This window comes from Alligator mississippiensis, chromosome 4 (assembly GCF_030867095.1).
Source record: "Alligator mississippiensis isolate rAllMis1 chromosome 4, rAllMis1, whole genome shotgun sequence".
NCBI classification, from domain to species: domain Eukaryota; kingdom Metazoa; phylum Chordata; order Crocodylia; family Alligatoridae; genus Alligator; species Alligator mississippiensis.
The window spans coordinates 243,274,373-243,302,314 of NC_081827.1; the positions used below are offsets into that span (position 1 = coordinate 243,274,373).

At 45.5% G+C, this 27,942-nt stretch overlaps 2 protein-coding genes across 4 annotated transcripts; one reads left to right on the forward strand and one right to left on the reverse strand.

Annotated features, from left to right (window-relative positions):
- Positions 1-6,343: 6,343 nt before the first annotated feature.
- C4H2orf76 (chromosome 4 C2orf76 homolog) lies at positions 6,344-20,745 on the reverse strand. Of its 3 annotated transcripts, none has more exons than XM_006277957.4 (6): positions 20,619-20,725; positions 18,498-18,650; positions 16,205-16,255; positions 10,359-10,396; positions 10,148-10,229; positions 6,344-6,563 (listed from the first exon to the last, which is right to left on the reverse strand). In XM_006277957.4, the coding sequence occupies exons 2-6, from the start codon at positions 18,628-18,630 to the stop codon at positions 6,487-6,489; spliced, it is 381 nt and encodes a 126-aa protein (XP_006278019.1). In that variant the 5' UTR covers positions 18,631-18,650; positions 20,619-20,725; the 3' UTR covers positions 6,344-6,486. The 3 variants fall into 3 exon arrangements, with proteins under 3 accessions (XP_006278019.1, XP_019335876.1, XP_059583420.1); XM_019480331.2 differs by lacking the exon at positions 20,619-20,725 and adding an exon at positions 19,826-20,301 and having other exon boundaries at positions 16,205-16,273; XM_059727437.1 differs by lacking the exon at positions 16,205-16,255 and having other exon boundaries at positions 20,619-20,745.
- A 123-nt stretch (positions 20,746-20,868) lies between these two features.
- DBI (diazepam binding inhibitor, acyl-CoA binding protein) lies at positions 20,869-27,807 on the forward strand. The gene is made up of 4 exons (XM_006277958.3): positions 20,869-20,976; positions 22,127-22,244; positions 24,912-24,974; positions 27,518-27,807. The coding sequence occupies exons 1-4, from the start codon at positions 20,968-20,970 to the stop codon at positions 27,589-27,591; spliced, it is 264 nt and encodes an 87-aa protein (XP_006278020.1). The 5' UTR covers positions 20,869-20,967; the 3' UTR covers positions 27,592-27,807.
- Positions 27,808-27,942: the final 135 nt, after the last annotated feature.

Below are 27,942 nucleotides of genomic sequence, written 5' to 3' on the forward strand. Positions count from 1 at the left end.
TGGATGAAAGAGCCCTCCACTATCAGAGATCTGCACTTAAATAGCTGTTTCATTCAGCTCTCCAGAGGCAGAGTGGGAACACAAAAGTTGAAAGAGAGCCAAGGCTGCTTGCTACCAAGCTGCAGTTTCTCCAGACTCACCTATCAGTAATTACCTGTGGCACGGGCTTTCACCTCTAACCATTCATTTGACTCTGGACAAAGTCATTGACTAAAGGCCATTGATCTGAATCCAGTTCATGCCAGACACAGAGCCCAGCGTACAGCAGCATAGCAAATAGCTTCCCAAACGTATTTTCCCTTTAGTCCAACCCCCAGTACAACCCCTGCTGCACAACTGAAGACACTACGAGCTGTTTTCAGATTACTAGAAAACTGTATCATTCAATGGAGGCAGACTTGGAGGCAAAGGGACAAATGCAGGGGTAAACTAGTAAACAGACTTTGCATTATTTTCTGATGTTTCAGTGCACGTTTTTTCCATGCAGGCTCCCATCCAACTTATATGTCAGCCTCTGCCCCTTCAAATTTGGCCTGCTGTGCGTATAGAAATTAGCTTCTGCAAATCGGGACTTCACAAGCCACAGGGCGAATCAGGTGGAGCACAAGAAAGCAAGCTGGGCTGCACCTCACGGGCTGTTTGGGGGACCAAAATCCTGTACAGGCTACATTAGAAACAATGTAGAAGGCAGGAAGGTAGAAGATCTGCCCCTTCTTCCATCCTTCCCTTGAGCTATCCACAGCCCAGCCTGAAATCTGCTCTTCAAGCCTCTCCTCCTTGCACAGCCGTTCAGGAAGTTGTGCCCCACAAGATGAGAGGCTGAGGCCCATGACATCTCAATGCACAACATACAACAGAGGAATGAATGTTGCAAACACACAAAACACCCTCCACATGCAATATCTGGGCACCCTCATCTCTAAGTCTGCACCATTGCTAACCCACCTACGTAGCATGCTCTGCCTTGTTCAGGTGAGTCATGATAAACAGTGAAATCTGGCTGTGTATTACGCATCAAATACAGAATCATGGGCGGGGGAGTATTTTGGATTATTATACTGATATTTTACTTGGCAAACAGGTTTTTTGCTCCTGCAAAATAAATAAATAAAGCAAAATGCTGGAAGATGGTAAGAAGGTTAATGTCAGCAAGACCACCGCACATCTTCACTTCTTGTGCATAGCCGGACTTGCAAAAAGACAACAGGAGTCTGAGTGTAAAGAAGTCGGTTATTCCTCCTTGCACACAATGTAGGTTATCCAGGCAGACTCCCTGGTCAGTCAAAGCACAACACTGCACACCTGTCTAACTTCCCTGTGACTCATATCTCACCCGCCCCCTTCAGTTCCTCCAAGTTTAGATGTAGGGGCCTTAAAGACAAACAATGAAGGACTTTCTCCCAAGGCTGCTCCTCAGGTTGAGGAGGGATATCAAGAGGTTAGACTTCAGGGCAGGAGGGAGATGCTTGCTGTGCAAAGGGTTAGACACGCCAGGACTGACTGCAAGGGATGCCCTGTAACAGGAGGCATTTCAGTTTTGACACCTGCCTGATTTGCTGCTTCCCGATTCCAGTATGAAATACCACCCTGCCAGCAAGGAAAGCATTAGCTTTTGGCTCCAGCAGGGTTAAAGGCTTTGCAAGTTAAAGCTACTCACCGTCCAACACTGCTTCACAAAGGCTGTTTCCTTGCTCAGGCAGGTTTGGAGACAAAAGGACAGGCTGTGCTGACATCTGGTGGCTTTCTCCACAGACAGAGACACCTTTGCTGTATTCCTCCCTCCCCTGCACAAACACATGGCAGATTACTTGATGGTTAAGCTAGCAGGTGGACAGGGTTATAATCACTGGAGATGCTCTGTAGAAATCTATTTCAAAACGATCCTTTAATTTGGTGGTAAGCAACCTTTTCTGGCTGCAGGTTGGAATGACCCGCATCAGGTCAGGGGCACTACAGGAGGTGGGCACTAGTCCTGTGGATGGGCACTATGACCCACGCACAGCTGGCACTTCCCCCACAGCAGCAAGGGGAAAGCTCCCACAACTGAAGCACCCCACCACCAAATGCCTCCAAAGCCCTACGTCTGTGAGCCAGATCCAGGCCAATGAATCTGCGAGCCGTAGGTTGCTGACCCCTGCTTTCTCTTCTCCCTCAAGTCACAGCTGGATGGGTTGGATGGCTTATGCTTTTGGAAAGACATATATGCCTTTAAAGGAAGCAACACCTTGTTGCCCAAATTAAGCATGGGAAAAGGGAATACAGAGTGGCAAGAGGGGGAAAAGAAGCACATGGGAGGAGCGAAGCCTACTCACTCAATATACATGTTTCAAGGGTAGGCAATAACATATTGATCACTTGAAAACAAATCCATGATCAGCAGCACCCCAAAGAGGAGATAACAGCTTTGGTCCCAAATAGTGAAAAGCAGAACCCAACTAAAACACTGCAGGACATACAACTATGTCAGACACCCAACTTTTGCAGCCAATAATTCAAGTATTTACACCACTGACCTCAGTGGAAGCCCAGGACCCTTACCAGTACAACAAAGCACAGCCAAGTACAACGTGCCTTTCATTCTCGTTCCTAATCCCTGACCTTTAAGATTATGGGCCATGGTTTCCCTGCTCCTCTGCAAGGACAGGAATCCACAGCTGCTTCTGAGCAGTGATGAATGTTGTGCAGAAGGTGACACGTCCTTTTTTCCCCCCAAAAAATTAACCGGCGGGTTGTGAGCTGTGCTCCAAATAAAGAGCTTTCACCCCATGCCAGGACTTGCTCAATACTAGCAGATTATTTCTAAACCAAAGTGATTTCCAAACCGTACAGCCACTCCTGTAATTAGCCCTCGACATGGTACAACAAGACTCCTTCCCAAGGAGGAGTCTCAGCCAAAAACAATTGGGAGAATTTATCTTACTTATTACACATATCCACGGTGGCAATATCTTTAGCCTGTAAGAATCACTAACTTCAGGTTAAAAATAAAACATACTCTGAATACCAGAAGTGAAATGTGTCAGAGCCAGGAAACCCAGATGCCTGCAGAGCCAAGGTTTGAAAATGCATTTTAAAGGGACTACTGAAGGAAATAAATGTGTGAAAACTAGGGTAGTTTTTTTATATCCTGCTGACCCAACAGTAAGAGAGAATGGATTCCATTAGTTTCGATTGCACCTCACCACTTGCTTGCACTGGTGAGTCCTCCCCAAACTAGCCCTTTCCTTGTACAGCTGCCTTCCTACCCATGCCAGCATCTAACACTGCTTCCATTCCCTCTAGGGTCATTTTTGTCTCCATACAGTATCTCCAAACTCTCTTCTCCCTACCTACAGCCATCTCTCTGATCCATAGAGCAGAAAGTTTAATTCATCTCACCATCCAGGCTGACTTAAGGCAAAAGCCACCCAAAATAAAGACTACTGCTCTTTGTTTTATATATTGCTTCAGAGCTAGGGACAGAGGACAGGAAATAACTCTGAAAAACAGGTCCTCATAAGTTATTCTGGGCACGTCTACACGTGCATTAGATACTGCGCATTAAGTTTAGTATCTGTAATAACAGGTACCAACTGAATGTGCAGTAACTGGCACTAGTGTGCAGTAGCGCTGACCTTTTTAGTAATGCTAATGTGCAGTAGACTCGTTTTATGGAGCATTAGCACAATAGGACGGCTTTTGCTGTGACACACTAATGCACAGTAGAATTCATCTACTGCGCATTTAGCAGCTGGTGTAGACACACCCTCTGTCTTTATAATAAACTGCCCTGAGGTTTTTTTTTTGGAAAGGGAAGCATACAAGTCAGGGGTGGGCACAATGTGGCCCGCCAGGCCATTCTATCCAGCCCGCGAGGCCCCTAAAAAATTTAGAAAATTAATATTAATCTGCCCTGGGCTGCCTGTCATGCGGCCCTCAATGGCTTGCCGAAACTCAGAAATCAGCCCTCTGCCCAAAATAATTGCCCACCCCTGATATAAGTAAATATTGCCCCAATAACAAAGCACAAGCAAAATTCATACGAGTTACTTCTCATTGCCTGAGAGAAGCCACCTTTGATTTGTGATTAGTACTGTTACCATGTCCATCCAGCTCATGGCTTCTGATAAAACTCAAAAGCTAATATGACGATCTCCATATCAAAAGAATGCCCCATTTCCTAAGAAGCTGGACAGAGACCTCTAATTCACATTGGTTACCAAGAGAAATAGATGCCAACAACTTCTATTTGGCACTCAACCGATCCAGAATCTAACAAGCGTCCAGTGGTGAAAGGCTCCATTGTCCATTGCCCAGGCTCCCTTATCCTGTTCCAGTATTCTGCTTTTGAACAATGTAAGTGTTGGTGATTTTCTGTAATTTTTTTTGGAAAGACTAATGTGGTTTAAAAGAGCTGATAAAAAACACCAGTAGAGCAGTACTTCAGAAAGAGTCCAGCATACAAAGCATTTTACTGAGAGCATAATAAAAGGCTCAACTGTGCTACTGTACAGCAGAGCCAAAGCGGTGTCACTGCCTTACAGCAGTATTAACTCTTCCCTGAGAGGAAGTTTAGCTAATCATTCTGGGATGATGCGAGAATCCAACCATATAACATCAACCAGAACCCTAAATTGCTGAAAGTGCTGCAGCACTGAATGCCTCGGTGTATGTGAAATGTAGCATTAGCTGTCAGCACTGTCACACAGCTCATAGACCAGGAATAATGGCAGGTCGTGAACCCTGACAGCTCCCATTTAAGTGGGAGCACCTTGGGACAACAGGATTGCTAAAGTGCAGGGAAACTAGTCCCAGTTTATCTGGAGAGGTTACAGGAACTCCCCAAATAGGAGAACAAAATAGTCAGGTGTTCATGCTGGATCTTAAAAGCACAAGAGGATGAGATGGGTAGGGGGACTCAAACAGGCTCCTAAACACAAGATGCATGATCATGAAAAAAAAAGCAAGAAATGAGTGCGGTTTCATTTCAGGATGGTCCCAAGACCCACTTGGGAAGAAATAAACTAGCTGCACACTAGAAAGACTGTGCAATTTGGAGAAACAGCCATGAGCTGCAGCAGAGAGATCCAGAGGGCTCTGCCCTAAGCCTGAGAAGCGGTGAGCAAACTGAGGCAGGAATATGCACGCAGGGTTTTATTATTTTTTTCCCTGATTTTTCACCTTGCTTATGCTGTATTTAGACATCTCTGCAAAACCACAGTGTCTCTGCTTTTGCTATCTGTTGTTCTTAAAAAAAAAATCCCAAAGTGCTCACAGGATTGAAGCCCTGAGAAAAAGGTGTGCTTAAGCCACTGGGACGTCTGGAGGAGCAGTGCTGGTCCTGGGGCCCTGAAGCCGGGCTATGAAATCCCATTACCATGGGAAAAGATAACAGACAGAGCCCGTGCCCAGGAAGCATGATGAGGGAAAGACCCAGGGCTGTAGCCTATCTCACCAAGAGCAATGTATGCATCCAGGGTGGTAGGACCCAAACTGCAGCTCGTGGGTACTTGCTAGGGAGAGCTCTCCCAGTGATGTATGACAAGACTATTACTGGTCTTGACTTGGTGGGCACAGCAGGAGAGTACAGCAGTACCAGAAACTACCTGGAAGTATTCATCTCGAGAAGGGGAAAGAATTACTCCTGATTATGGAGACATCCCAGGAAATGCAGTGATTTAGGCTTTATTTCAGTACTGAAGCCACCCGTTTGCAATCCATTTGGAGGAATGCGCAAAGTCTGCTTCTGCATACTAATGTCTTACAAGAAGCTGGGTTGCTACTTTGTAGACCGCGACATCTCCATGAAATAACACTAAAAAAAACCAGGCAGGCTACTCTCAGACACAAAAGCCTCCAAACAGCCATTTGCCTGTTTCATCGCACTAAAAGGGGTTGGGATACAGAATATAAAGGGAAGCATTCACCACTGAAGAATACAAAACTCTAATCAGTCTGCACCACTCAAACAAAGCCGACTGAACAGAAAATGAGTAGAATAAAGCCATTACTTGTAAGGTAGAGATTCTCTAGCTAAGCCCTTTTAAGTATCCAGTGATTTGGTCATAAAAAGTTTCCATTTTCATAAGAAAGGATAACACTCTGATGGGATTTACATCTGCCTTGTACAATTTCCATACATATCTAACATCCCTCATGCAAAATCCATTGTTGTAGGATCGCACACAGACTGTGCATGTCACAGGTCAGAGATCATTTACACTCCCGACATTCTGAAATGTTAAAAGAGAAAAAAGGAACCATAAGAAAAGGAAAGCGCATTTGTGTCAATATATTTTTTCCCCTCTCAATTGCAGCATCCTGAAAGAAATGAATGTCTATAATAAGGGAATTGCAACACCTGTGGAACAATCCTCTAAGATTTATTGATCATTTAAAAAAAACAAAAAACAAAAAAACCCCCCACTTATTACAACAAAACAAAGAGTTTACAACAGGTACAAGAAAACAAAATTTAAAAAAAAAAAACAACGTTCCTTGGGATCTTCACCAAGCCAAAACAGGATTAGCTTTGTAGTTTCTGTAATCTTCCTCACAGAAGAATGCTAATTCGGTTTCATTTGCTGAAAAGAATAAAAAAAATAATATTAAATTTGCCAAATAAATTAACCACCAAAAGCCCTACTGTAATTAGGGCTTGAAAGAGCATTTGGTGCCTTTTTGGTTTAAAGCAATTGCCCCTCTGTTAATTTTTCCATAAGACTCCAGTGTCGAGGATGTGACTTAGCTTGGTTAAGAATAAAGATAACTTTTGTAGGTAGCTGTAAATATCTGCATGACTTATTTAGCCAAAAACCATTTGCATACGTTTAGCAAACTTAAGAGATTGCATTTTTACTCCTTAAAATGCTAGAAAATGCTTGCCCAGTATTCAGTTAGGAAAGAAAAAAAACTTTCTTTTTTTCTGAAATTAGCCTGTAGGTATAATAATTTAATACTTAGAGGATCAGTAGAATATTTTACAGATCACTTTACATTCTCCCTCATGACCCATCAAAATATGTGTCTGAAGAAGTTAATTTTTTGCCCTGCTGATGATTAATTCATGAGGCTTCAACAATATGCAAAGTGAAAGACACAAATTGGCTTCTCCAGCAATACCTTCAAAAACCTCTAATTATTCACAGGGGATACGGCAGAGCTAAAGGACCCACAAAGGTTCAGAGCAGTCACAATTCTTTCAACCCAGTAGGTCAAGGACTTCCTCTTCTAAAACAATAAGTCAGCAACATTACTAATTCAGAGCGGAGACAAATCTGATGGAAAGCTTTCACAATTATTAAACATGGAATTCTTTAAGGTGCTGAGCCAATAAGTTCCACATTCATTTTTTAAATTAAACCTGAAGTTAATGAAGTCTGCCTGTCATGAAAAAGAGCAGGAGGGGTTTTAGAAGCTTGACTGGGAAACAGACAAAGCTTTTTGCAATGAATACTGAACACTTTATTATCATACGCCCCACTCTAAAAACAGGCACGCATTAACTTTGCTTCCTAGCAAATAGCTGTAATAATAATCGCCACCACAGAGGATTTCCTAAGGATACTTGGCTTAATGTCCCTATTTTTTTTTTTTTTTTTACATCTTCCCAGCCCAACCCTACCAAGGGCTAGAAGCCACCTCATTAAGTTCTAGGAGAGTGCTCAGCAGAATCAGACCCTTGGCTTTTAAAAGGGAAATGTCAGTGGGATTTTTTGCAGCAAATGTTGCCCTAATTGAATATGGGAGGCTTATAACTTGCCCAATTACAATGGGAACAGGTTCAGTTCCAGGACTAAAGCCACAAGATGCTGACTTTCACTTGCGTGGTTTACAACTTTGTTGCATTTCTACTATAGACCAGAAATTCAAATTTACCCTTAATGGCTAAAAGCAGGAACTACAAAGAGCTTAACAAAATGCTTAGCTACTCTAAGTCACCCACTTGCAGAGGGAGAGGGCTTTTTACACAAAGGTTAACCGTAATGCAGCAGGATTCAAGAATGGTTCTTCTAAAACCTCAGACTCGACACGTACCAGGCAATCTGTCTTCCATCATACAAAGCAAGAACTTCATTTTTCACGTACAACAGACAGGCACTGACACACGGTCAGCATTTGTGGCTGGTATACAATTAGCCTGAATAATTATAGAAACACTGTTTTAATTGCTTTTCTCCCATGGTTAAACCATTCCTTCCTCCCCTTTGTAGAAATATTCAAACGTGTTGGTGGATCCCAAGTTTTTTTTAAAACAACTTACTCTGGTGTTTCTAGAACACAGAATTATTGTAATTGCTAGTTCTATGAACCCAGGTTCAAAGGCGGGTATGTACAAATAAGTCAGCAATGTCTTTTGCAAGACGGAAGTCTTGGGCACAGTAAGCTTTTAAGAGATATCTGCCCCTCTCCCCTTTGCCCCTTACTTAGACCATTAGCCTACATAGTCCCTTAGGTCTTAGACAGGATAAGACTCATCGCTAAATAAGCCATATAATAAATTAAAATTCACAAGACTTTGAAGTCTTCAAAACGCCAAAACCTGCCTTCCCAAAGGACAGCTTTTCTTTTGAGTTAAAAGGACTAATTCAGGAGGGAAGGCTAAGAATGACTATTATTAATATTACAGTAATGCCCAGAGGCCTTTCAGAGGGCCCAATTCTGCTCAGCACAGTGAAAATGTATAGCAAGAGATATTTCTTCAGCTGGAGATAACTACATGCATTGGAGAAGTGTCAACAACAAGAGAGAAAGGGGGATCATTGAAGGTGGCTTAATGAGAGGCAGCCAGGAGTCACAGAAACAAATTAAAAGAGGGTTTCTAAGATACCATTTAAATTTTTACTACTGCAAAAAAAATTATGTTAGTTATCACAGGGAGTGGAGGAAACTCCACTGCTCAAAGCATTTTAGAGTAGGCCAGACAAAAAGCTAAAGAATACTTTCCAAGGAGAAATCCTTCGCTGGTCAGGGGACAGGATAAATGGCCTAACGCTGAATGGGTTTTTCAGTTTCAGGCTGGAAGGGACCTCGTGAGATCATCGGGTCCAGCCCCCCTGCTCTGGGCAGGAAAGATGGCTGGGGTCAAACAGCCCCAGCAAGGTGTGCGTCCAGCGGGTCCTCACAGTTGTAACAACCTGTGTCGTTTCACCCCCAGAGTAAGACTGTGTTGTCTTAGATTTAGGTACGTCCCTATAAGCGCCCCAAGTCCAATATACCAACTGGGCCTCTTCACTACTCTGCTGCCGCATAATGGCTCAGCTCCATTTGTGTGGAACCGAAGCGACATCCGGTGACCATCGGGTCTGTCACAGGCAGGCATTTCCTTATATTATCATCACAGGACGTGCCCCATGTGCATTCTCGTGTCACAGTACAAGGGATCAGGTCAGTTTTCAACTCTATGCCATGTTTGGCACATTTTTTAAATGATACTGTTTGTGCTACCCTTAGTCATTTCCCTGATTATCAGGCACACTGTGTTGCACATTAAACAAATCTAATCTCATTTCATTATTCCACACTAGTTCCACTACTTAAATTTCTAACCAAAACATCAGTTTAAATGTTACTGATAAGACTAAGCAGACATGGTACTAATAACCTATCTGTCAATCATTTAAAATTACTCTCAGCAGAATTCTGAGCATACCTTCTAAAAATCACAATTTGCATTCTGAACATTTGGAGTGCAGCTACCTGCTGCCCTCAGCCCAATGATTTGAATGTACATTATCCCCCCTGTCTTCCCTGAATAATTATCAGGTAGTGTAAAGAGCATGAGGAATAGCATTTACTTTTCAGCAGGCTATCCAAACATAATCACTCGGTTATCAGTATGATGACAAGCACAACGAACAGCACCTTCAGTCAATACAAGCGTGCTAAAATAACCTCTAGTCAGTGTGGCTCTGGCACCTCCTGCACCCAAGCTGGTTCCAAACGTACGGATACCTGCCATTCCTTTGGATTAAACCAGTAAGGCTAAGAGAGGGACACTGGTGTGAGGGCAGCTCACTGTCTCCATATACGCTGCCCAGGTTTTTTCCTTGGAAAGTCACTCCAGCTTCGCTTTATTTTCAAGTGAGGATTATGTTCAGTGAGCTGATGTCTCACTCGGCATAATTCTATTGTCTCGCGAGACAGACAGATGCCTGCTACTACCTACCTACTCCAGCTGCTTTCAAAGTGCTGTCATCTCTCAAAATGAGTTTGTCATCATCTTCCAAACTCACTACAAGTTCATTGGTCTAGAAATAAGTAAATGTGGATATAAAGATAAATGTGAGTTTGATCAGCCTTGTCATGGTATTGTCAAACAGCACAGAAAGCTTCCTGCATCGACACACACAAAACAGCGAAAGAGAGAGGCTACATACCTTAGATCTATGTGCTTGGTGAATAATCTTCATTGTATCTGAAAGAAAACAGAATGTTCTCCATGATGTGGTTCGCCTGGCAAGCTAGGCCATAAAAACTGCACTGCAGGTTCTACCTTTGTTATCTTTTAAGAACTTCATTAAAATCACAGAAAAATAGAGCTGAAAGCAACCTCAATGTTCTCACTTCAAAAGAAAGGGAAAAAGCAAGGACCACTCCTCCTACTGTGAGCCCTGCGATTACAACCTTGCATTGGGGTACGCCACAAGTTCTCCAGGCCACTTGCAAGGTGCACTTTGCAGTGGAGGGCCGCAGTCTTGGGATCTGGCTCTTATGGGATGCAAGCCCTCAGCACCTTTGCAAGCAGGAAGCTGAACCACAGGCACATGCATAGTAACCAAACACTGCACAATGAGGACACAGCATTCTCCATTTTGCTTTTCGTATTACAAAATGGAGTGGTTTAACACAGAATTATGCCAGGCCACCGATATCCCACTGTCTTCATTCCATGACCCCAGGAATACCTACCCAACTTTTCTCCGGTAAGATGCACAGAAGCTAGTAAAAATGTAATGAGTGGGGCTGCACAAGGAAAGAAATACAACTCGCTCTCCTGTACCTTTGTCAGCTCTTCTGTGCTAGCAACCGTGGGGAAAAAATAGGAAAGAGTTTTGTCACCAAAATAGGCATATATGAGCAAACACCCACACAGGGAGCAGGGCTGAGAAAGAAGCTGCAAAGGCAGGATTCCAAAGTATCTATGTTTTGAAGAAAATCAAATTTAGGACACGGGTCCTTCTTCAGAAAAAGAACGAAAACCCAATGCTGTTTGCCAGCTCATTCCCTATTCATTTCGTGTGCATTGTTTTAGCAGAAAATTATACATTTAAAAAGCCTACAAAGAAAAGGATTCGAAAGAGCTAAAAATATGGACTGGTGTGATTGAAGGGTCTGTTCTCCAGTACATAAAAGATCGGATTCTGATTTCAAGGTTTGTCGCCATGCTTTTAACACATGCACACTTCAGCCAGTTTCATGCATTCTATTTATGGTATTAAGGAAAGTTGAAGCAACTGTTCTCCCACCATAAAGGTCACTAAAGGGGCAGATTTAGCATGCAAGCCCAGTTGCCATACTACCGAATTCTCTCTTTCAGAAGCAAGATGTGCATCAGGCAGCACTTACAGGAATCTCATTATATTACACAGAGCTACTGCAATCACACTGAAAATGTACCAGGCCTTCATCTCTGGGATGCAAACGCGACAATTACTAGGGATCCTCGCTGACCTCAGCCAGCTCTGTATGCCAAGGCGTGCAGTCCAACATCTGCTTACTGGTTTTCAAGTCCTAGCGCAACTTCACCATCTGACCTTTTTTTTCCCACCCATTAAGTCTCCAATCTACTTGCTTAATTGTACTCACTCATGGCATCACCACCAGCAGCAAGCATCACAGCATTTCACCATCTGCCCTAATGAAGAGCTTCTCCTCAGCTCTCCTGGGCAGATAAAATCTGGGTCTCTCTTCTACATCCCGGTAAAAGCCTCATTTCCTCTGGCTAGCTACCCATTTTACCCTTGCCCAGGGATGGATGCAGAGAGGGAAAGGGAGGAGGAAAGATGTGCAGCAGTGCAGGTACACCCCCTTTCTGCTACTGCCACTGCAGTCACCAGCTGACCTGGACACGGGGGAGCCCCAGAGCTGCAACTGCCCCACTCCAACTGTGGGATGTGGCTGTGGGGTGCCAGGCTCATCAGGGGACAGCAGTGGTAGTGGGTTTCCTCCTTCTGCATTTGCTCCCTGATATCCCCACCCCTATGGCCCCCACTGACTGGAAGCAGGAGGAACCTTCCCCATTGCTGCTGGCTGGCACAGGTGCATCAGGTGCCCCAGGGCCATTCCTGACCTGCTCCAGCCACAGAGATAGCAATAGGAGTACACACAGGTTCCTCCTCCCAGCAAGCAGGGACACCTGGGGGTGTGGCCGAACTAGAGGGCCAGCAACAGGAGCCAGGAGGAACCTGCACACTAGCATCACTCAATGCACAGCTGCTCCCTGCAGCCAGAGCAGGGTGCAAGGTGAGGCTCCCCCCAATCCCCAGGTCAGCTGGGGACAGTGGTGGCAGCAGCTTGGTTTCCCCCACCCTTCAGACACCCACTCTCTGCCCAGTTCCCGTCAGCCCAGGGGCTACAGCCACATCTGGCCCCCATCTCCCAGGGTCTAGGGGTTGGTGCACCACACCTTCTTTGGGAAATTCTAGATCTGCCCATGCCCTGCCTAGTCTCATGTGATCACATTCATAAGTCTTACTTTGTGTCTTCTACCAACAGACCTCTCCAAGAGCAGAAATGAAAACACTGTCATAAAAGACAGAGTAGGAATCAACTCAAATGAAGCCTCTAACTGCTATTTGCGTTGGGTAGAGCCTAGAACACGCCATGAGGATGGGTCTCTGCCATGTTTAATACAATACAAATGTGTAACAAATGACAATCTCTGCCCTGAACAGCTTACAGTCAACAGGACTACACACAAGATATGCACAAGACAAACAGAAAGGAGTGGGGACCTTCGGTGCAAACTGGCTGTGCACAAGTTACAGCAAACCAATCAGAAACAACAATCACTACTCACAACCTGCTTGGCCATTATCAGACAGCTGTTTTCTGCAGGCATCATGGCACAGATAACTTAGGTTGTCACTTTGTGGAGCTTCTCCCATACTGCCCCATATATGTGGGAGAAGTGCAAAAGTGCTTGTGAGAGAAGCAAGTGGGCTGCCAACTTGGCATAATTTGTGGAGCACAATCAAAGTCAATGATAACACGGTAAGATGGACGCACAGGCAGGAACTACAGGGTTCTGAAAGTGGGGGAAAGCATATACAGTATGGCGAAAGGAAGGACATGGAAGAAGACAGGTTAATCGTAGATAACAGTCAAGATGATGAGTTTGATGGCCACATTTTTAATGAACATCAGGAAATGAGGCTACAACAGTAAAGTTTAGAAAAGAGAAAGCTGAAGTAATCAAGCTAACAGAGAACCAGGACCTGGATGAGAGTCCTGGCCATGTGAGGTGAGGCAGAAAAAGGAATCACCACTTGTGATGGTGTTGTATTGAAGTAGCTAAAATTGCTTATATTGCTATTTTTATAATGAATTATTTAGCCATTAAGATACAGTTAATCTTGTTATGATTTACTTTCCATAATATTTTAATCAGTCATTATTGTTCTGGAATTAACCATCTATTTTAAATTTCCTGTTGCTTAGCATAAATATATTTGACTTATTGGTCTCATGATTTTGGAACTTAAATTTGGTACAAGAAAAATGCTTATGTAAGGTCTGTGGTATGCCTGGCATGTTTGAAAAGTGGTAATGAAAGAATGAACGATGTATGTATATGACAATGTGAAGGAAGACACTCCTCCAGCAGGTGAAAATAGCCTTCTGTGTTTTAACAGTTAAAGGTTGCAGCAACCTCAAGTCAGCAGTTAAGGATTACCAAATACTAAACCATGCCTTCACCCTGACAGCTGAAGACTACAAGCAATGACCCTCCCTGAAGATTGCAAACCACAAGGCCAGACGATCACGTCCTACCAATCCCAGCCTGCCAACAGGACAAGGAGGATGATCTTTGCATCTGACTGCAGAATCCACAGGCTTGTATGGACAGCTATCACTATAAAGAATGAACACAAAGAAAAGGCTTTGGGTCTGTCCACATGCAAGGGGTTTTGGGCATGTCCAACAAGACCTGACTCCATTCCTCGTGGTCAGTCTGGCCAACCACCAGACTGACCCGAGCATCTTCAGAACTTGGTAACACCTTAACCTTTGCAGGACTGTCTAACTATCTGTGTGTGTGCTTGTTTCTTTTCTATGAATGAATAAGTATGTATGGGAATGAGTAAAGCAGATAACCTTACTGTTTTTTATTTTTTTCATGTTGTATGTTTTATGTTTATATTCCTTATGATAAGGCATTGTGCCTTATCCCCTGATAAGATTCCTGCTTGTTTTTAATTCACACTGTATGCCCTGCGTGGACAACAATGGTATGCAGAGAGAAGCAGCAAGACCTGTACATTTCCTTCTTGTAGCTAGGCTAAGGGCAAAACCACAGGGGATGTGCAGATGATGGACCTGAACAATGGCAAGAACCTGTAAAGAAGCAGAGGTACCAGGGCAGACCTAAGAAGAAAGATTCTCAGTCAGGATCAGGATCTCAACTGTAATTCTTTACAAGAAAACTCAGTATAGCTGGCACTTCTGTACTTAGAAGAGGCCACGGCTGAGCTAGTAACACAGGATTCCAACTGCTGCACCTCTCTGCACCCACATGCAGTGCTGCTGCCATGACTGTTCAGATCCACAAGTAACAGCTGTCCAAAAGCACATGGCCAGGCCCACAGCAAATCTAACCTGATGCTCTGATGGCAAGTACCATGAGCAAATGTGAGGCAAGGCTAACACCAGGGACATGCCACCTACACAGCATAAGCAACCAAGTTATAGGTCACATCTCCTTTGTTTACCAATAAAAGGAGGAAATAGAGGTAAAGGATGGCACCTCAGAGATGTCATTACATCACTAGAATTTTAAATCCTTAAATACAATGTCAAAATTAAGGTGTGCGCGTGTCGGGGGGGGGGGGGGGACAGGGAGGGAGAGAGATTGTATGTCTGCGCGTGTCTAGATATAGATATATAACAGAAGATAAAGGCACAAACACAGCAGTCTACACTCTAATTCCCAAATTGTCTCTCTCATACTTCCATTCTGTACCTTCCCCCTCCCCGCTCTGTGTAAGTGGAGAATCAGCTCCCTAGGCCTTCTCAGTTTCTTCAACAAGTTTCTTCATCGGTACCAAGAACTAAATATGTGCCTCACTTGGGGAGATGCTGACCAGTTCTTGCGGACTCACTGTGACGAACGTGGCCTGTCAGCTCCAACCTGGACACAGGGAAGTGGGAGGTCACAGTAGAAAGACCTCCAGGAGGAACCACTTAGAACAGCCAGGTTGTAAGAGGTCTGCGCCTGGGGATATGTATTACTGTCTTCAGACTTACCATCAAAGCCAGATCCCTGGAAGAGGGTAAGTATGGACTAGCAGAAAACAGATTCTATTCCGAGTAAGACAATCTATACCTGCTTACACCAGGCTTTATAGAAAGAAAACCTGCAGCTAAGAAGTTTTACGTTAGAGCATCGATTCAGAGTTAAATATTACCTCAACCTATTTCATTCTGTCAATTTGTATTGAAGAGCTTTCCTATTCACCTTTAGCCATGTTCTACTCCTCCTCCTCCTCTTTAATATTTATTATGTAAATTCTCTAAGTACATAAATCTAAGCATTTTACATTCGATGCCTTCAGCTCCTGCTTAGCCATCCCTCATGACCTCACAATTAGTAGCTAGATATTGAAATGCATAAGCACGCAGAGGAACGTGGTTTCAAAGCATGGCAGGTCACAAGCGGCTCTGTAGAATGGGAACAGAGTTAAAAGGCACTTATAAAAGTGATAAAAAATTAATACTCAAAATATGCCTTTGCCAATTAGCAGCAGAATGTGTAATGCGATGCCTAATTCTGAAGTGAATACAGAAATTCATAATAATGGCTACGCTATGCACAGACATACAATGTAAAGGTAACGGCTGATTGGGCACAGCTGCAGTCGGGCACACAGGTACACACATATCTACGCATATTCCAGAAAGCTAGTCCTAAATTACTATACGTTTAGCTGGCAATAACTGTAAATGCATTAAACTGCAAACTCAACACGCATTTTCTAAAGAATAAAACAATCCAAAAACATACCATATTTGTAATTTCTGAAAGGAGGTGGAAGTCCTGCTCTTGAAGACACATCTATTAAAAGTAAAAAGACTAAGTGAAAAAAAAAAAACAACTCAGTGACTACTTCAGGAAGGATGGGATGCTGAACTTGTTCTTTACAAGTGATTATCAAATCAGGAGTCTTGCTTTAGCATCAAAAGCTGATATGTATCATTGGGCCCAAATCCTGAAAACCCCCAGTGCAGCTGATAAAGGGAGCTGCACTAATCTCAACAAGACCAACCCCACAAATAACTGTAGGTGCAAGTATGAAGGGTCTTTTCCTCCAAAGCTCTGTCAGGAGTCTCCTGTAACCTCTAGCATACAAATGCATGTGCATTTGTATGCTAGAGGATGCATGTGCCTCTAGCATACAAATGCATGTGCACCTAAACAACTGACATCCTCCATGAATTGTTTCTGTAAAAACAGACACATTAAGCAACTCACAAAAGGAAGCCCTGTTTATGGGCTCTGGTCTGTGTGGTGCAGAGCAACTCCACCTTTCAACTCTTACAAGTTTAAAAGGAAGGCTGGGGTGATCAGAAATTCCTGGAGTTTCAGCACCTTGTAGGATGAAGCCTTGTGTAGCGGAGTTTTTTAAAATTCATTTCAAAATCATCATTCAAAGCATACTACAATATAGATTAAAACAGCTGTGCTCAACCCTTGCCCTGCAGGTTTGATCTGACCTGCATGGCTACCCATGGGTGTGTGATCAGCACATGAGACCAGATGGGGCTGGTGTGGGACGCCTGGAGCCCGAACTCTGCAGGAAGAGACAGTACAGGGCCCTGGGAACAATTTTGGCACACAGGGTCTGAACCAGCTCATGGGCCTCATGTCCCTCATCTGGCCACAGAACCAAAAGTTTGAACACCACTGGATTAAAGCAGGAGTGGCCAACCTGTGGCAAACATGCCATAAGTGACATGGGAAGCCCGTGTGTAGGGCAGAAAGAGGAAACCCACTGTCACTGCTGTCCTCTGCTGAGCCTGGCACCCCCGCGTAGCCACAGCCCATGGCCAAAGTGGGGCAAGTGCAGATCAGTGAGGGGACAAGCACCAGTGGCAGATAGGGCAGGAAGCAGAGCAGCAGATCAGGCAGGGAAAGGGGATCAGAGTGGCACTTAAGGAGGCTATAGATCCAAAAGATTGTTCCCCACTTGATTAAAACATACCTTTTGCATTAGGAAATACAGTATCTGCCTGCAGGATGTTTCAAAAGCTCTACACAAACCATAAACTATGTCCTGATGACCTTGAATTGCAATAATACATATTGCAGGATCAAACTGCTTAGTATCGGCTGCTGTTTATGCATATGGTCTGTTTTTAGTACAGGCTGTTGCACGTGGCGGGTAGAAAACTGTAGATTTCAACAAACTTCCTCAAATCTAGTCACCCCCTACTGCTCTCCAAGAGCACAAAAAACCCCCAAAGAACACAGTACAAATATTTCAGCTTTGGTGCCCGGGTCTTGGAATGTTACCGTGGTGGTACGAATACGATGGGCTGTCCTGGGTCAGAGCTTTTTTTTACACTCATTTCCCATTCTGCATTCTTGAACTTTCGTACTGCACGCTATGGATTCCTCCGTCTGAGCATGTGCAAGATCAGTTTGATATTCTAACCAGTAAGCTGGCATGAAGCTCAGTCTGAATTAATTAAATGCTGTCATACTCAATGTTATGTTCAACCATTCTTTAAAATTCAAGGTCTACATGGATTACAAAACTCAATAGAGAGGAAAATGCACTTTAGAAGAAATATTAGATGTAGTAAAGCCTTATACTGTAAAATAAAATTCTTCAAAACTCTTCTCTCCCATCTATTGGTGAGGCTAGCTTCCTCTCTGCCAATTAGTGGTATTGCTCCTTGTCAAGCACAAAGAGTGCCCAGGGATTTTTAAATACCATAAACCTCTTAACGCCCTGAGTAGCTGCTCTGCAAGGTAGCTCAGGCAGCTTGGGGAAAGGAGCCAACTGCAGCACAGCTTCTGGCCTCGCTATGACTGAGCATGGTGGGGGTTTCCAAGGCAGTGCACAAGGGTAGTCCCTGAAGATAGTGAGACATGCTATATAGGTTCATGGGCCCATGCAGACCCTGACAGCCCTTCCTGACACCATCCTTCTCACCCCACACCTCTGCCCCCCAGAGAATACACATCTGATAACTTCATTAACCAGTTTTCCCATGAATGTGCTCCTGCCTACATTCTTTGGCAGCAGCAGCCACACATGAGATCCAAGTGAACAAGCAAGACGGTCCTTTACCATTCCTTACGAATGCAACAAACTGCTTTACGGTTTGGTCCAAACGAACTCCATGATATACCACAGGTCTGAAATTACGGTGCTCAAAGGAACGGACAAGGCGAACAGTAATGGTTGCAGTTTCTGATGACATGTGAATTAACTGCCAAAAACCTAAAAGACATTAAAGAGATAAAGCATTGAGTTGCATCCTTGTACAAATACAAGTAGATGAACTGTGATGCAGGTGCGTTAGTATTCTACTCCCAAAGGCTTAAACTCTTACAAGCTTTTAAATAGCATTGTGCCTTCACTTCAGCCCTGATTCTGTACCATCTTTATCAACACAGGCAGGGCTAAAGCCCCTTGACTTAAAAAGAGTTGCTCAGGATGCTATGGATAAAATTTGACTCTGCAGAAAAAGTGGCCCATGCCTGTGCCTGATCCATGTATAGATCTTCTACCGAATCTAGAGACAGCTTCATACACAAATCAGCCACAGCATCCTGCCCTATTTTAAGATAACAGAAATTGCACAAACATATCTTAATCCTTGCAATGTATGCTTTACTTTTTATTTTCAGTTCAAGTCCCTGAAGACTCTGTCTGCTCCAATCGGGGTCTGGACACTCTAAAGGCTAGCATTTAAAAACCATAAATAACATTAATTTATACTGCATAGAAAAAATGCCTGCACTACTACCCAAAGCTCCCCTTTACCCCACAGGGCATAACACATAGAAATCAAATCCAACAAGATCACAGAGGGGGATAATTTATCACTTGTGAAGCAAACAAGGGTCTAATTTCAAGAGCAAATCCAGAGTAGCCCCACTGGGGTCTAAGTATGAGCAAAGTTTGAAACAGTGCTTTGCTCTTGGTTTAAGCGTGCTTTTTTGCCCCTGACACAGAGTCATAGAGTCATTTTGTTCAGCACGTTTAGAGTTGATTTCTTTTCTCTCTAGACCAGGGGTCAGCAACCTACAGCCCATGTCGCCACTCGGTCCAGCCCAGACAGGGGGCTTTGGCAGCAACTTCTTTCCCATGCTGCTTTGGAGATCAGCACCAGCTGGGGACCTCATCCCCAAGCTGCTGTGGGGAGCAGCTGCAGCAGTGGCTGGGCACCAACACCCATTTCTGCCCTGCCCTGAATTGGGTCCCTCCAGCCTGCAGCCGAAAAAGGTTGAGGATCCCTGCTCTAGACAGAAAGAAGCAATTCCCTATCACTGACAAGATCTGTTTTCAGTGGCGAGCGCTCCTCTGCTGCCCCGGTTCCTGTTCGCAAACGTTCACAACCGCTGCAGCAAAGAGCGAGTCCCAGCTTCAGCGCCGGGCAGCTTGTCACGCACCGAGAACCACGTGCGATTTCCCTCGTGTCCGGTGGCAGCCAGTTCAGCCCTCCTCTCCAGCCGTCTCGCTACCCAGCCCTCTCTCACGGCCGCTGGTGTCGTTTGACTGCTCCTGGACACGTTTCTCATCTTGTGTATTTGCTGTTTCAATGTGTTTAATGCTTTCTTGACTCTTAAGTTCCTCTGATAGATTCATGCACCTCCTCCCACCACCGCATCCCAGCCCCTCACAGCTTGAAGTGGATTTATCCTCGTTACACCCCAGCGGGGTAGGTATTTTTCAGCCATTTTGCAGACGGGGAGGTCGAAGTCTCCCATGTGCGATGCCGTTAGCAGCGGGCCAGCCTTCCTTTCTGGCAGGACGGTCAACGCCTTGCCTGGATCGAGTTGGCAGCGGCGTTAAACAGCGCAGGGATCCACGCTGCCGCCTCCACGCCTCCCCACACCCTCAACGTTGGTAGCGGGGCCCACCCCACCTTGCCCCGCTTTACAAACCCCTCGGGCCCTAGGCTGGACACCCCTGCTTGAAGAGAGCCACGGCTTCTCTTGCCACGCGCTGTGCTCGAGGCCCACGCACGTGCGCACGGGCTGCTGAGGGTTGTTAACACAGCAGGAAATACACGTGTGTTCACACATCTGAACGTCGCTCTCGTTTCGTGCGCAGAGCTGCAGCAGGAACACGGCGGTGTCACGTCGTAGCGACACTGCGCTATAACGCGCTCCTCACCCAGAGACACCCCCCTCCCCCCACCGGACACGGACCCCGTGAGGTACGACCCCGCCCCGCTCTTACCGCGGCCCTCGGGCACTTCCGCGTCACGTGCCTTCCTACAGTTCTCGACGCCGCGATTGGCTGCGTGACCCCTCTGGCCCCGCCCCCTCGTGGAGGCCGCCTTGCCGCCGCCTTTGTGCCTGGCCGTCTGCCGTTCCCTTCCCCTCCCGAGCCCCCTTCCCCCTCCTTGATTGGCTGCGGCCCCACCCTTGGCCCCGCGTGATTGGTGGGAGGGCGGTGCGTCCCTCCGCCGAGCGCTGCGATTGGCCGGCGGGGCCCTCAGGTGAGGGATGGAGGGGAGCCACCGCGTCCGGCTTACCCGCGCGCGCGTTTCCGTCCGCCAGGGAAGAAGCTGCTGCCGGCCGCTGCCATGTCTCAGGTGCGCGGCCTGGCGGGGTCCCCGAGGGGCTGGGGGGCAAAGCGTCGGGGGAGGAGGCGCGGGGCTGCCCCATTTGCCTCCCCGCCCCCCCCCCCGAGACATTGGTTCCTTCCGCCTCCTCCGGGGTAGGGGCTGTGGGGTGGGGGAGGGGAATGGGGGGCAGTGCTTGGGGGATGAGCTGGGGCCCGCTGCCCCTCCCCTGTATCCTGCCAGGGGCAGCCTGGTCTAGGAGCCCCCAGCCCCTGGGGGAGCTGCCTGGCGGTGCCCCGGGGGGCTTTGTCCAAGCCGCGCCGCTCGCTGAGCGAACAGAGGAAGCATTGAGAAATCAGCAAACGGCGGCGCTGGTTTCGCCATTGCGGCTTCTCTGCCCCGAGACCCACGCTGGCGCTAGGAGGGGGGAGTCGCAGCACCCCCACGTCGCACGCTGAAAATGCAGATTTCTTGCAAAATCACGTCTCTGCGCTTCGTGCGCGCTCTCGATAACCCAAGACGGACAGGGTTTTCGATTCCAGTTCTTGTGTCGTGCCCGATCCGCCTGCCCTCTCTTTTTTATTTGATTTTTTGTACATGGTTACCCGGGGTGGTAGTCATATTGGTCTCGAGGAAAAAGCAGTTGGGACGCATGGTAGAGGTGATATCTTTTATTAGACCAGCAAGATTTTGGCCTAATAAAAAATAAAAATTTCTTGAATGGCGAGCTTTCGGGCACAAACACCCTTCATCGGGCATTGGAGAAAAGGTTGTAAAAGTTCCCCTGGGAAGAAATGAAAGTTCGTGTTTTACAGGATTTCACAAAGGAGTCAACAGATGGGGAAATCCTCTGGGCAGTCGGTTCATAGCTGGTCTGGAGTCTCGCTGTAATGATGCAAATTACCTTGAAATCCTCTGAAAGATGAACTTTCATTTCTACCCCGGAGAACTCTTACAATCTTTTCTCCAATGCCCGATGAAGGGAGTTTGTGCCCAAAAGCTTGCCATCAGAGACATTTTTTTTTGCAAAAATGTTGTTTGTCTAATAAGAGATCCTCTCTACTATGAGTCCTGATTGATTACATGGGGGTTGGGTTTGTTTTTTGATCTTGAACTGCCCTCTGCTGACAAAAGTGGAAACTAACACCGCTCGGTTGTCTTGTGCGCTTGTCTCTTCTAGGCTGAGTTTGAGAAAGCTGCCGAAGAGGTGAAGCAGCTAAAATCGCAACCAACAGATCAAGAAATGTTGGACATTTACAGTCACTACAAACAGGCCACAGTTGGAGACGTAAATACACGTACGTATGGGAGATGAGCTCTCTCTGACTAGGTGAAACTTGCCTGATAATGAAAAGAATGAAATGCACCTAACTGTTAACTTCTCTGTTTTGAAGCCTACCTGGTATATCAAAGTAGGTCAGGGAGTACAGTTAATAAGTTTATTTACCAGCTTCAGGTTCACTTCAGGCTTGCTGTACATGATGCCTGTGTAGCAACAATGGCATGTAGAGATATCTAAATGTCAGGTGCTCTGTGCATGGCACACTTCGCTTGCATTTTGTGCTGAGAGCTGCAGTAGGAACATAACAGTCATACCCTGCTTCACTTAGTTATGTCTTATCTACATTGGGCTATAACATACTCCTCACCCCTGTCCTCCACTCCTACCCCTGTTCCTTAATCTTGGAGCAGTACACTGCTTTGATCTTCACAGACACTGTTCATTGTGAACTTATAACCAAGTCGGTCACTGCTGTCCTACTGACAGCCTGTGGGCTGCATGCAACCTGTGAAGGGTTAATTTGAGACCTTGGGCTTCTACCTAACTGCTGCTGCTGCTTCCCCCATGGCTCCAGCAGCAGCCAGGAGCTTTGGGCTGCTCTCCCTCCTCCAGCTTCTATTTCCTGCCCCTGCTGCAGGCGTTAGGGTTGTGTGGTGCAGCCTAGGGTGTTTGCACAGCATGGTGCAGCAAACAGCTGCAGGGAGCTGAGGGGGAGGCCAGGGCAGGCTCACATGGTGGAGAAGGAAGGAGGGGGAAGGGGGCATGGTGCACACCCACACAGTGTGGGAGTCCCTGCTGATATGGCCTTTGGGCTTCTGACTGCTTAGTTCAATTTGAGTGACATGTAGGTTAAACATGACTAGCTAACAATCCTGTAAAGGTCTCATTAAATAAATGACTGCTTATCCTTGCTTTCAAAACCTAAAGTACTGCTTCAAGCGACTTGCTGCAGGCTAGTAAACTGATGCATAGTAACCATGTTGCTGTCCTGTCATCTTTAAAGATTAAAAAGAATTAAACAAAACTTAAATCCTGTCTTGGCATTGGTTGGAACTGAATAACAAAACATGTGGTGTGACCTTCTTCTTTGGCTTAGGCTGGACAGTGCAGGATCATGTCACTATATCTAGCTGTATCGAGTGATATGAACTCTAGGTTATGCCTGTAAATATAGGTGTAATGTGAAGAAATCTACCCAGGCAGCTGTACTAAATTTGAATGACCTAATAAATCGGAAGCATCTTGCATTCTGTGCAAGGCTATTGCCTGGGGCAGCACTTTCTCTCTATTTTTGAGTTACCTGTTGGCTAAAGAGTTGCTAGAGAAGGAATTCTGCTCATGTAAGTGCTGCCTCGATAGCAATGAGGCTAATACTAGTGTAGTTGCCAGAACAAACAGCCCTAGTGCAGTGCAATGTTTGCTGCAGTAACATAGTTAAACTAGTGCAAGATGGGGAAAAGGCTTACCAAGCTCTGCTAGTAAGGATTGCTCAACGAAGCTGAAGCAGCAAAAAGCAAGGAGGCTTTGTGTAAAAATAGGGAACCCTATACTGCCCAGGTCTGACAACTGGATTGGTTTCTGCCCCAAATCTTTTACTGCAGCAATGACTCTCAGCAGATGAAAGACTGCAAGTCTTTGTACTGCTCTAGCATTATAAATAGCACATATTCAAGTGTATTAAGTGAATGAATGATCCAAACAACAGTACTTTGCAGCAGACTAGCATCTAAGCAAATGTAGCTCTGTAAAGCAAAACAAAAAAAATGCTCCTTGAAGCATTGGCCCTTTGCCAGTTAGCTATTGGATCCATTGGATGTGTTAGCTGGATATGTACTGCTGGAGAATTGTAGTCAGACTTGTATAGACAGACCTGCACTGCAGTCATACTGTGACAGAAGGGCCACGGTGGAGACAAAGCAATAACTTGCTTGGCTATATGGTTTGAGACTCCTGCCCTGACTTGGATTTAAATATTGCTCTTTGATCAGGGTTACTGTTGTAGAAGTGGGAAAGCACCAGTCTGAGGGGTACTGCAAAGCAGTGTTTCGTAGCTTGTTTCTTGAGCTGGCTCATGTGTCCTCTGTCTCCCTGAATAGAGGCAGAGCTGCCAACTAGTACTAAAGGTTGCTTTACAGCTGCAAAGCCCAGTGCGAGGTTAGAGCTATGAGTAAAGTTGGGCCTCTGGTCTCTTAATACTTTGCAGCTCTCGTCAACTGAATTGGGAACTTTTGAGCTGAACTCACTTGGATTTACATGAAAGTTATTTTTTGGGCTTGCCATACAGTTAAAAACCTGCTGACTTGCAGTGTGAAGAGATTGCATCCCTTAGCTGGTGTTTAACTACAGCTACACCTCTTTATCCCTGTGTCTGCTGCTCTTAAAACTGATCTCTTTCCTGTAAATGTTATGACAAGGTAAAACTGGGAATGCTGTCTGTGCACAAAGTGAACTGAAAACTCTTTAAATTCCACTTCTAGCCTCCTATGTGAATACAAACTTCTATAAAGAAGTATCGGTACACAAATTGCAAGGCTCTTGAGGGAGGAGGGGGTGGCAAATGCTTATTAATTCTGGCTGCTAAGGACTGAAATCCCTTCAAGGTGAGGGAAGAGTTATCATTGACTAGGCTGGGAGGACACGAACAGCTTTCCTTTCCATAGCTAATGTTATGTCTCTTCTTCAGAGCGCCCTGGCATGCTTGACTTCAAAGGCAAAGCCAAATGGGATGCCTGGGATGCATTGAAAGGTAAGTGTCCAGGAAGGCTAATGTAGAAATAGGCAGGATTGGTCACACAGTCTTAAAACAAATCTTGATTTCACTGCCTCTCAAATGGCTGACAAGCAGAAGTCACTTCTGGTATAGTCTGGCTGGCTTGTGTAGTATTTGATGGGGATTCATACACAGCTAGTCCTCTAGGGAAGAAGGTCCTTCCCTGGGAGACACTGTATCTCCATGCTGGCAATAAGCCCTTTGCAAGCCTTTAGCAAACTACGGACAATGCCGCAGGTTCATAAAATGTAAAATAACCACTGTCTGTCCTTCGGGAGGATGGCCAGGGGAAAATGATGAGTTAACAATGTTGTAGTGTCAAAGTACTTGAGTACTTCATGTCTGTCTTTTCCCGATCTCTCGAGCTAGAAATACTTCCCTACTTGCACTTTTTTTCAGATAATTTTGAGTCTTGCTAAGTGACTGGCTTGACATAAGTCTGAGGTGATGAGACTAGCCTTCAGGTCCCTAGACTAAATTCTAGACTAGTACCAGTTCTTCCTCTTGAACAACAACGGACTGGATGTGTTCACTATCTAGAAACTTAAGTTATCCAACCTGAATGGGATATTCTGAGGCACTCCGCTTCCCAGCCCTCACTCTAGTTACTGCTTTGTGGAAGCTATAAAATACAAACTTCCCTGAATACCCCCCCTCCCCCATCTCCCCTCACTTCAAATGTGGTGCAGGTACCTACACCATCAGCCTTTGTCCTGTTCCAGGCCATTTCATAGCCCTTTTGCCAACAAAGTAGAAGTGGCTTGCTTTGACATCAAGCTTTAATGTTCAGTCATGTTAAATGATGCAAATTTACTCCAAACAAAATACAGTAGCCTGGAGTGTCTTAAATTCTTGGCAGTTGAGGTGCTTGTCACCTTGTGCCGTAACAGCTATATTTAGCCTTAAGATGCCATCTTAGCCACAGCCATGCATTTAACTGAGTACAGCTGTCTGCTCTGTCAAAAAACATTAAAGGAACATTTGGAAAAGGAGGCTATGCCCCATCTGTAGGAGGCACACATTATTACTTGTGCAGGGAGTTAAACTCTTATTGCCAGGCCGTCCTCGAGAAGAGAAGAGAACGTATCTGTAGACCAGGTTATAAGTTGAACCCCTTCCAAGGTGAGGAAGCCCCGTCTCCTGGAAACTATCCAGGAGGGTGAATTTAACACCGCTTTGGGTCGGAGGGCTACAGTTGGAGCTACTTGTGGCCCTTGCCCAGCCTCCTTTCTAACCCAGGGGTTGCTTTTTGAGGTAGGTGGGAAGGTTAGTAATGAATCCCCTAGGGGAGGCAGGATAGAGTGGCTGGCATTAAGTTCCCATAGCAGAAACAAACTACTATACAGTTCTGCAGGGTCATCCATGAACAATTCTTACTAATCTGACTATGGCATGAAGGTGCTGTACTTTATTTCGTACCGAGTGCTGCCCAACTCCCAGCAGCTATGGTTGTGAGAGGGTTCACACTATAAATCTTAGCCTGAAGGGTGAACTGTACCCCAGAAGCCTGGCATACAGCTTGCAGCAGTGTCTCCAGACTTGCAGAACAAGCTTCCTTGTTTAAGGGTAGGGTGACCATATGTCCCCATTTGGCTGGGACACTCCCAGATTCTGTAGACCCGTCCCAGCCAGTTGATTAAAAGTCCTGGGTTGGAGTCTGGCAGGGAGGCAGAGCGGCATGGTGTGCCAAGCAGGCGTCCAGGACTGGAGCAGGTGCTGCCCCTCCGCACCCATGGCACGTCCTTGCTCCTGCACAGCAGCAGCGGTGCCTGCCCGGCCCTGTCTCTGGTGCCCTATGCCGCTGGACTGGCCTATGGAATCTGGGAGTATCCTGGCCAAACTGGGACCTATGGTCACCCAACTTAAGAGGCACACCCCAGTTGGGAGAGTTTTTTTGTTTTGTTTGTTTTTCAAGGAGGAAGGGTGTGTTATAAAGTAAATGGGTCTATACTGGGATGAACCAGTTCCAACCTAGGAGAGACATGGGTTGGAGATACCTATAAGGCAAGCAGCTGTTGGAATTCAGTTCCCACCCAGCTGTCCTTCAGATTTACATATACTGCACTCCAGTGAGTGAATTGGAAGCCTATATATGGCAAATATCTCCACTATTTTTATTATATTATGGCATAATCAATTGGGTATTCCTGACCATGTGCTAATACTAGCCTCTACTCTTGCAGTCAGTAGGAGGCTGATATGGCTAGTTGTCTCACTTAACTGCTAGTAGAAAAAAACATTGGAGAACTAAACAGTGAAACTGAGCATGATCTTTATTTAAAACAGCCTGAACCCAGTTGTACAAAGCAACTTCTGCTACGTAGTTTCCTGGCACTCTGGGCCACCTCAAGGTGGCAGCATCCTGTCATTCTGTCTCTTCCTGCCCTCGCTATCCAACCTAGAGCTTGCTGTAAAGCTTAAACGGAGAACACCTGGCTAATTAAGTCAGACAGCTGTTAAATCCTTATGAGTGAAGATTTTGTCTGATCCAGCCACCTGATGAATATTGTTTCTTTCAGGAATGTCTAAAGAAGATGCAATGAAAGCCTATATAGCGAAAGTAGAAGAATTAAAGGGCAAGTATGGCCTGTAAGAACTGAAATCACCTGCCACTCGCATGTGTGAAATCTGCCTTACTTCTAATACTGTGAGTGATACAAAATGTTGGAACCTAAACTTCAGAACATTAAGTTTCTGCAGTGGAAGAGTTCACAGTACTCCTGGAGTCCAGATTAAACTAATTGCTTGAATTACTCCTATGAAATGAGTAGCTTTTACTCTAAATCATTAAAATGCATTTGATATATTATCTGTGGTGGTGGTTGCTCATTTTTGTTACAATCTCATCTCCATCTCCTAACTGACAGGAAGCCTGTTTCACCCAAAGAGTTGCTATGTTGTAGCAGTCAAGCGTCTGGACATCCCAGTTTCCTGTGGCAACACT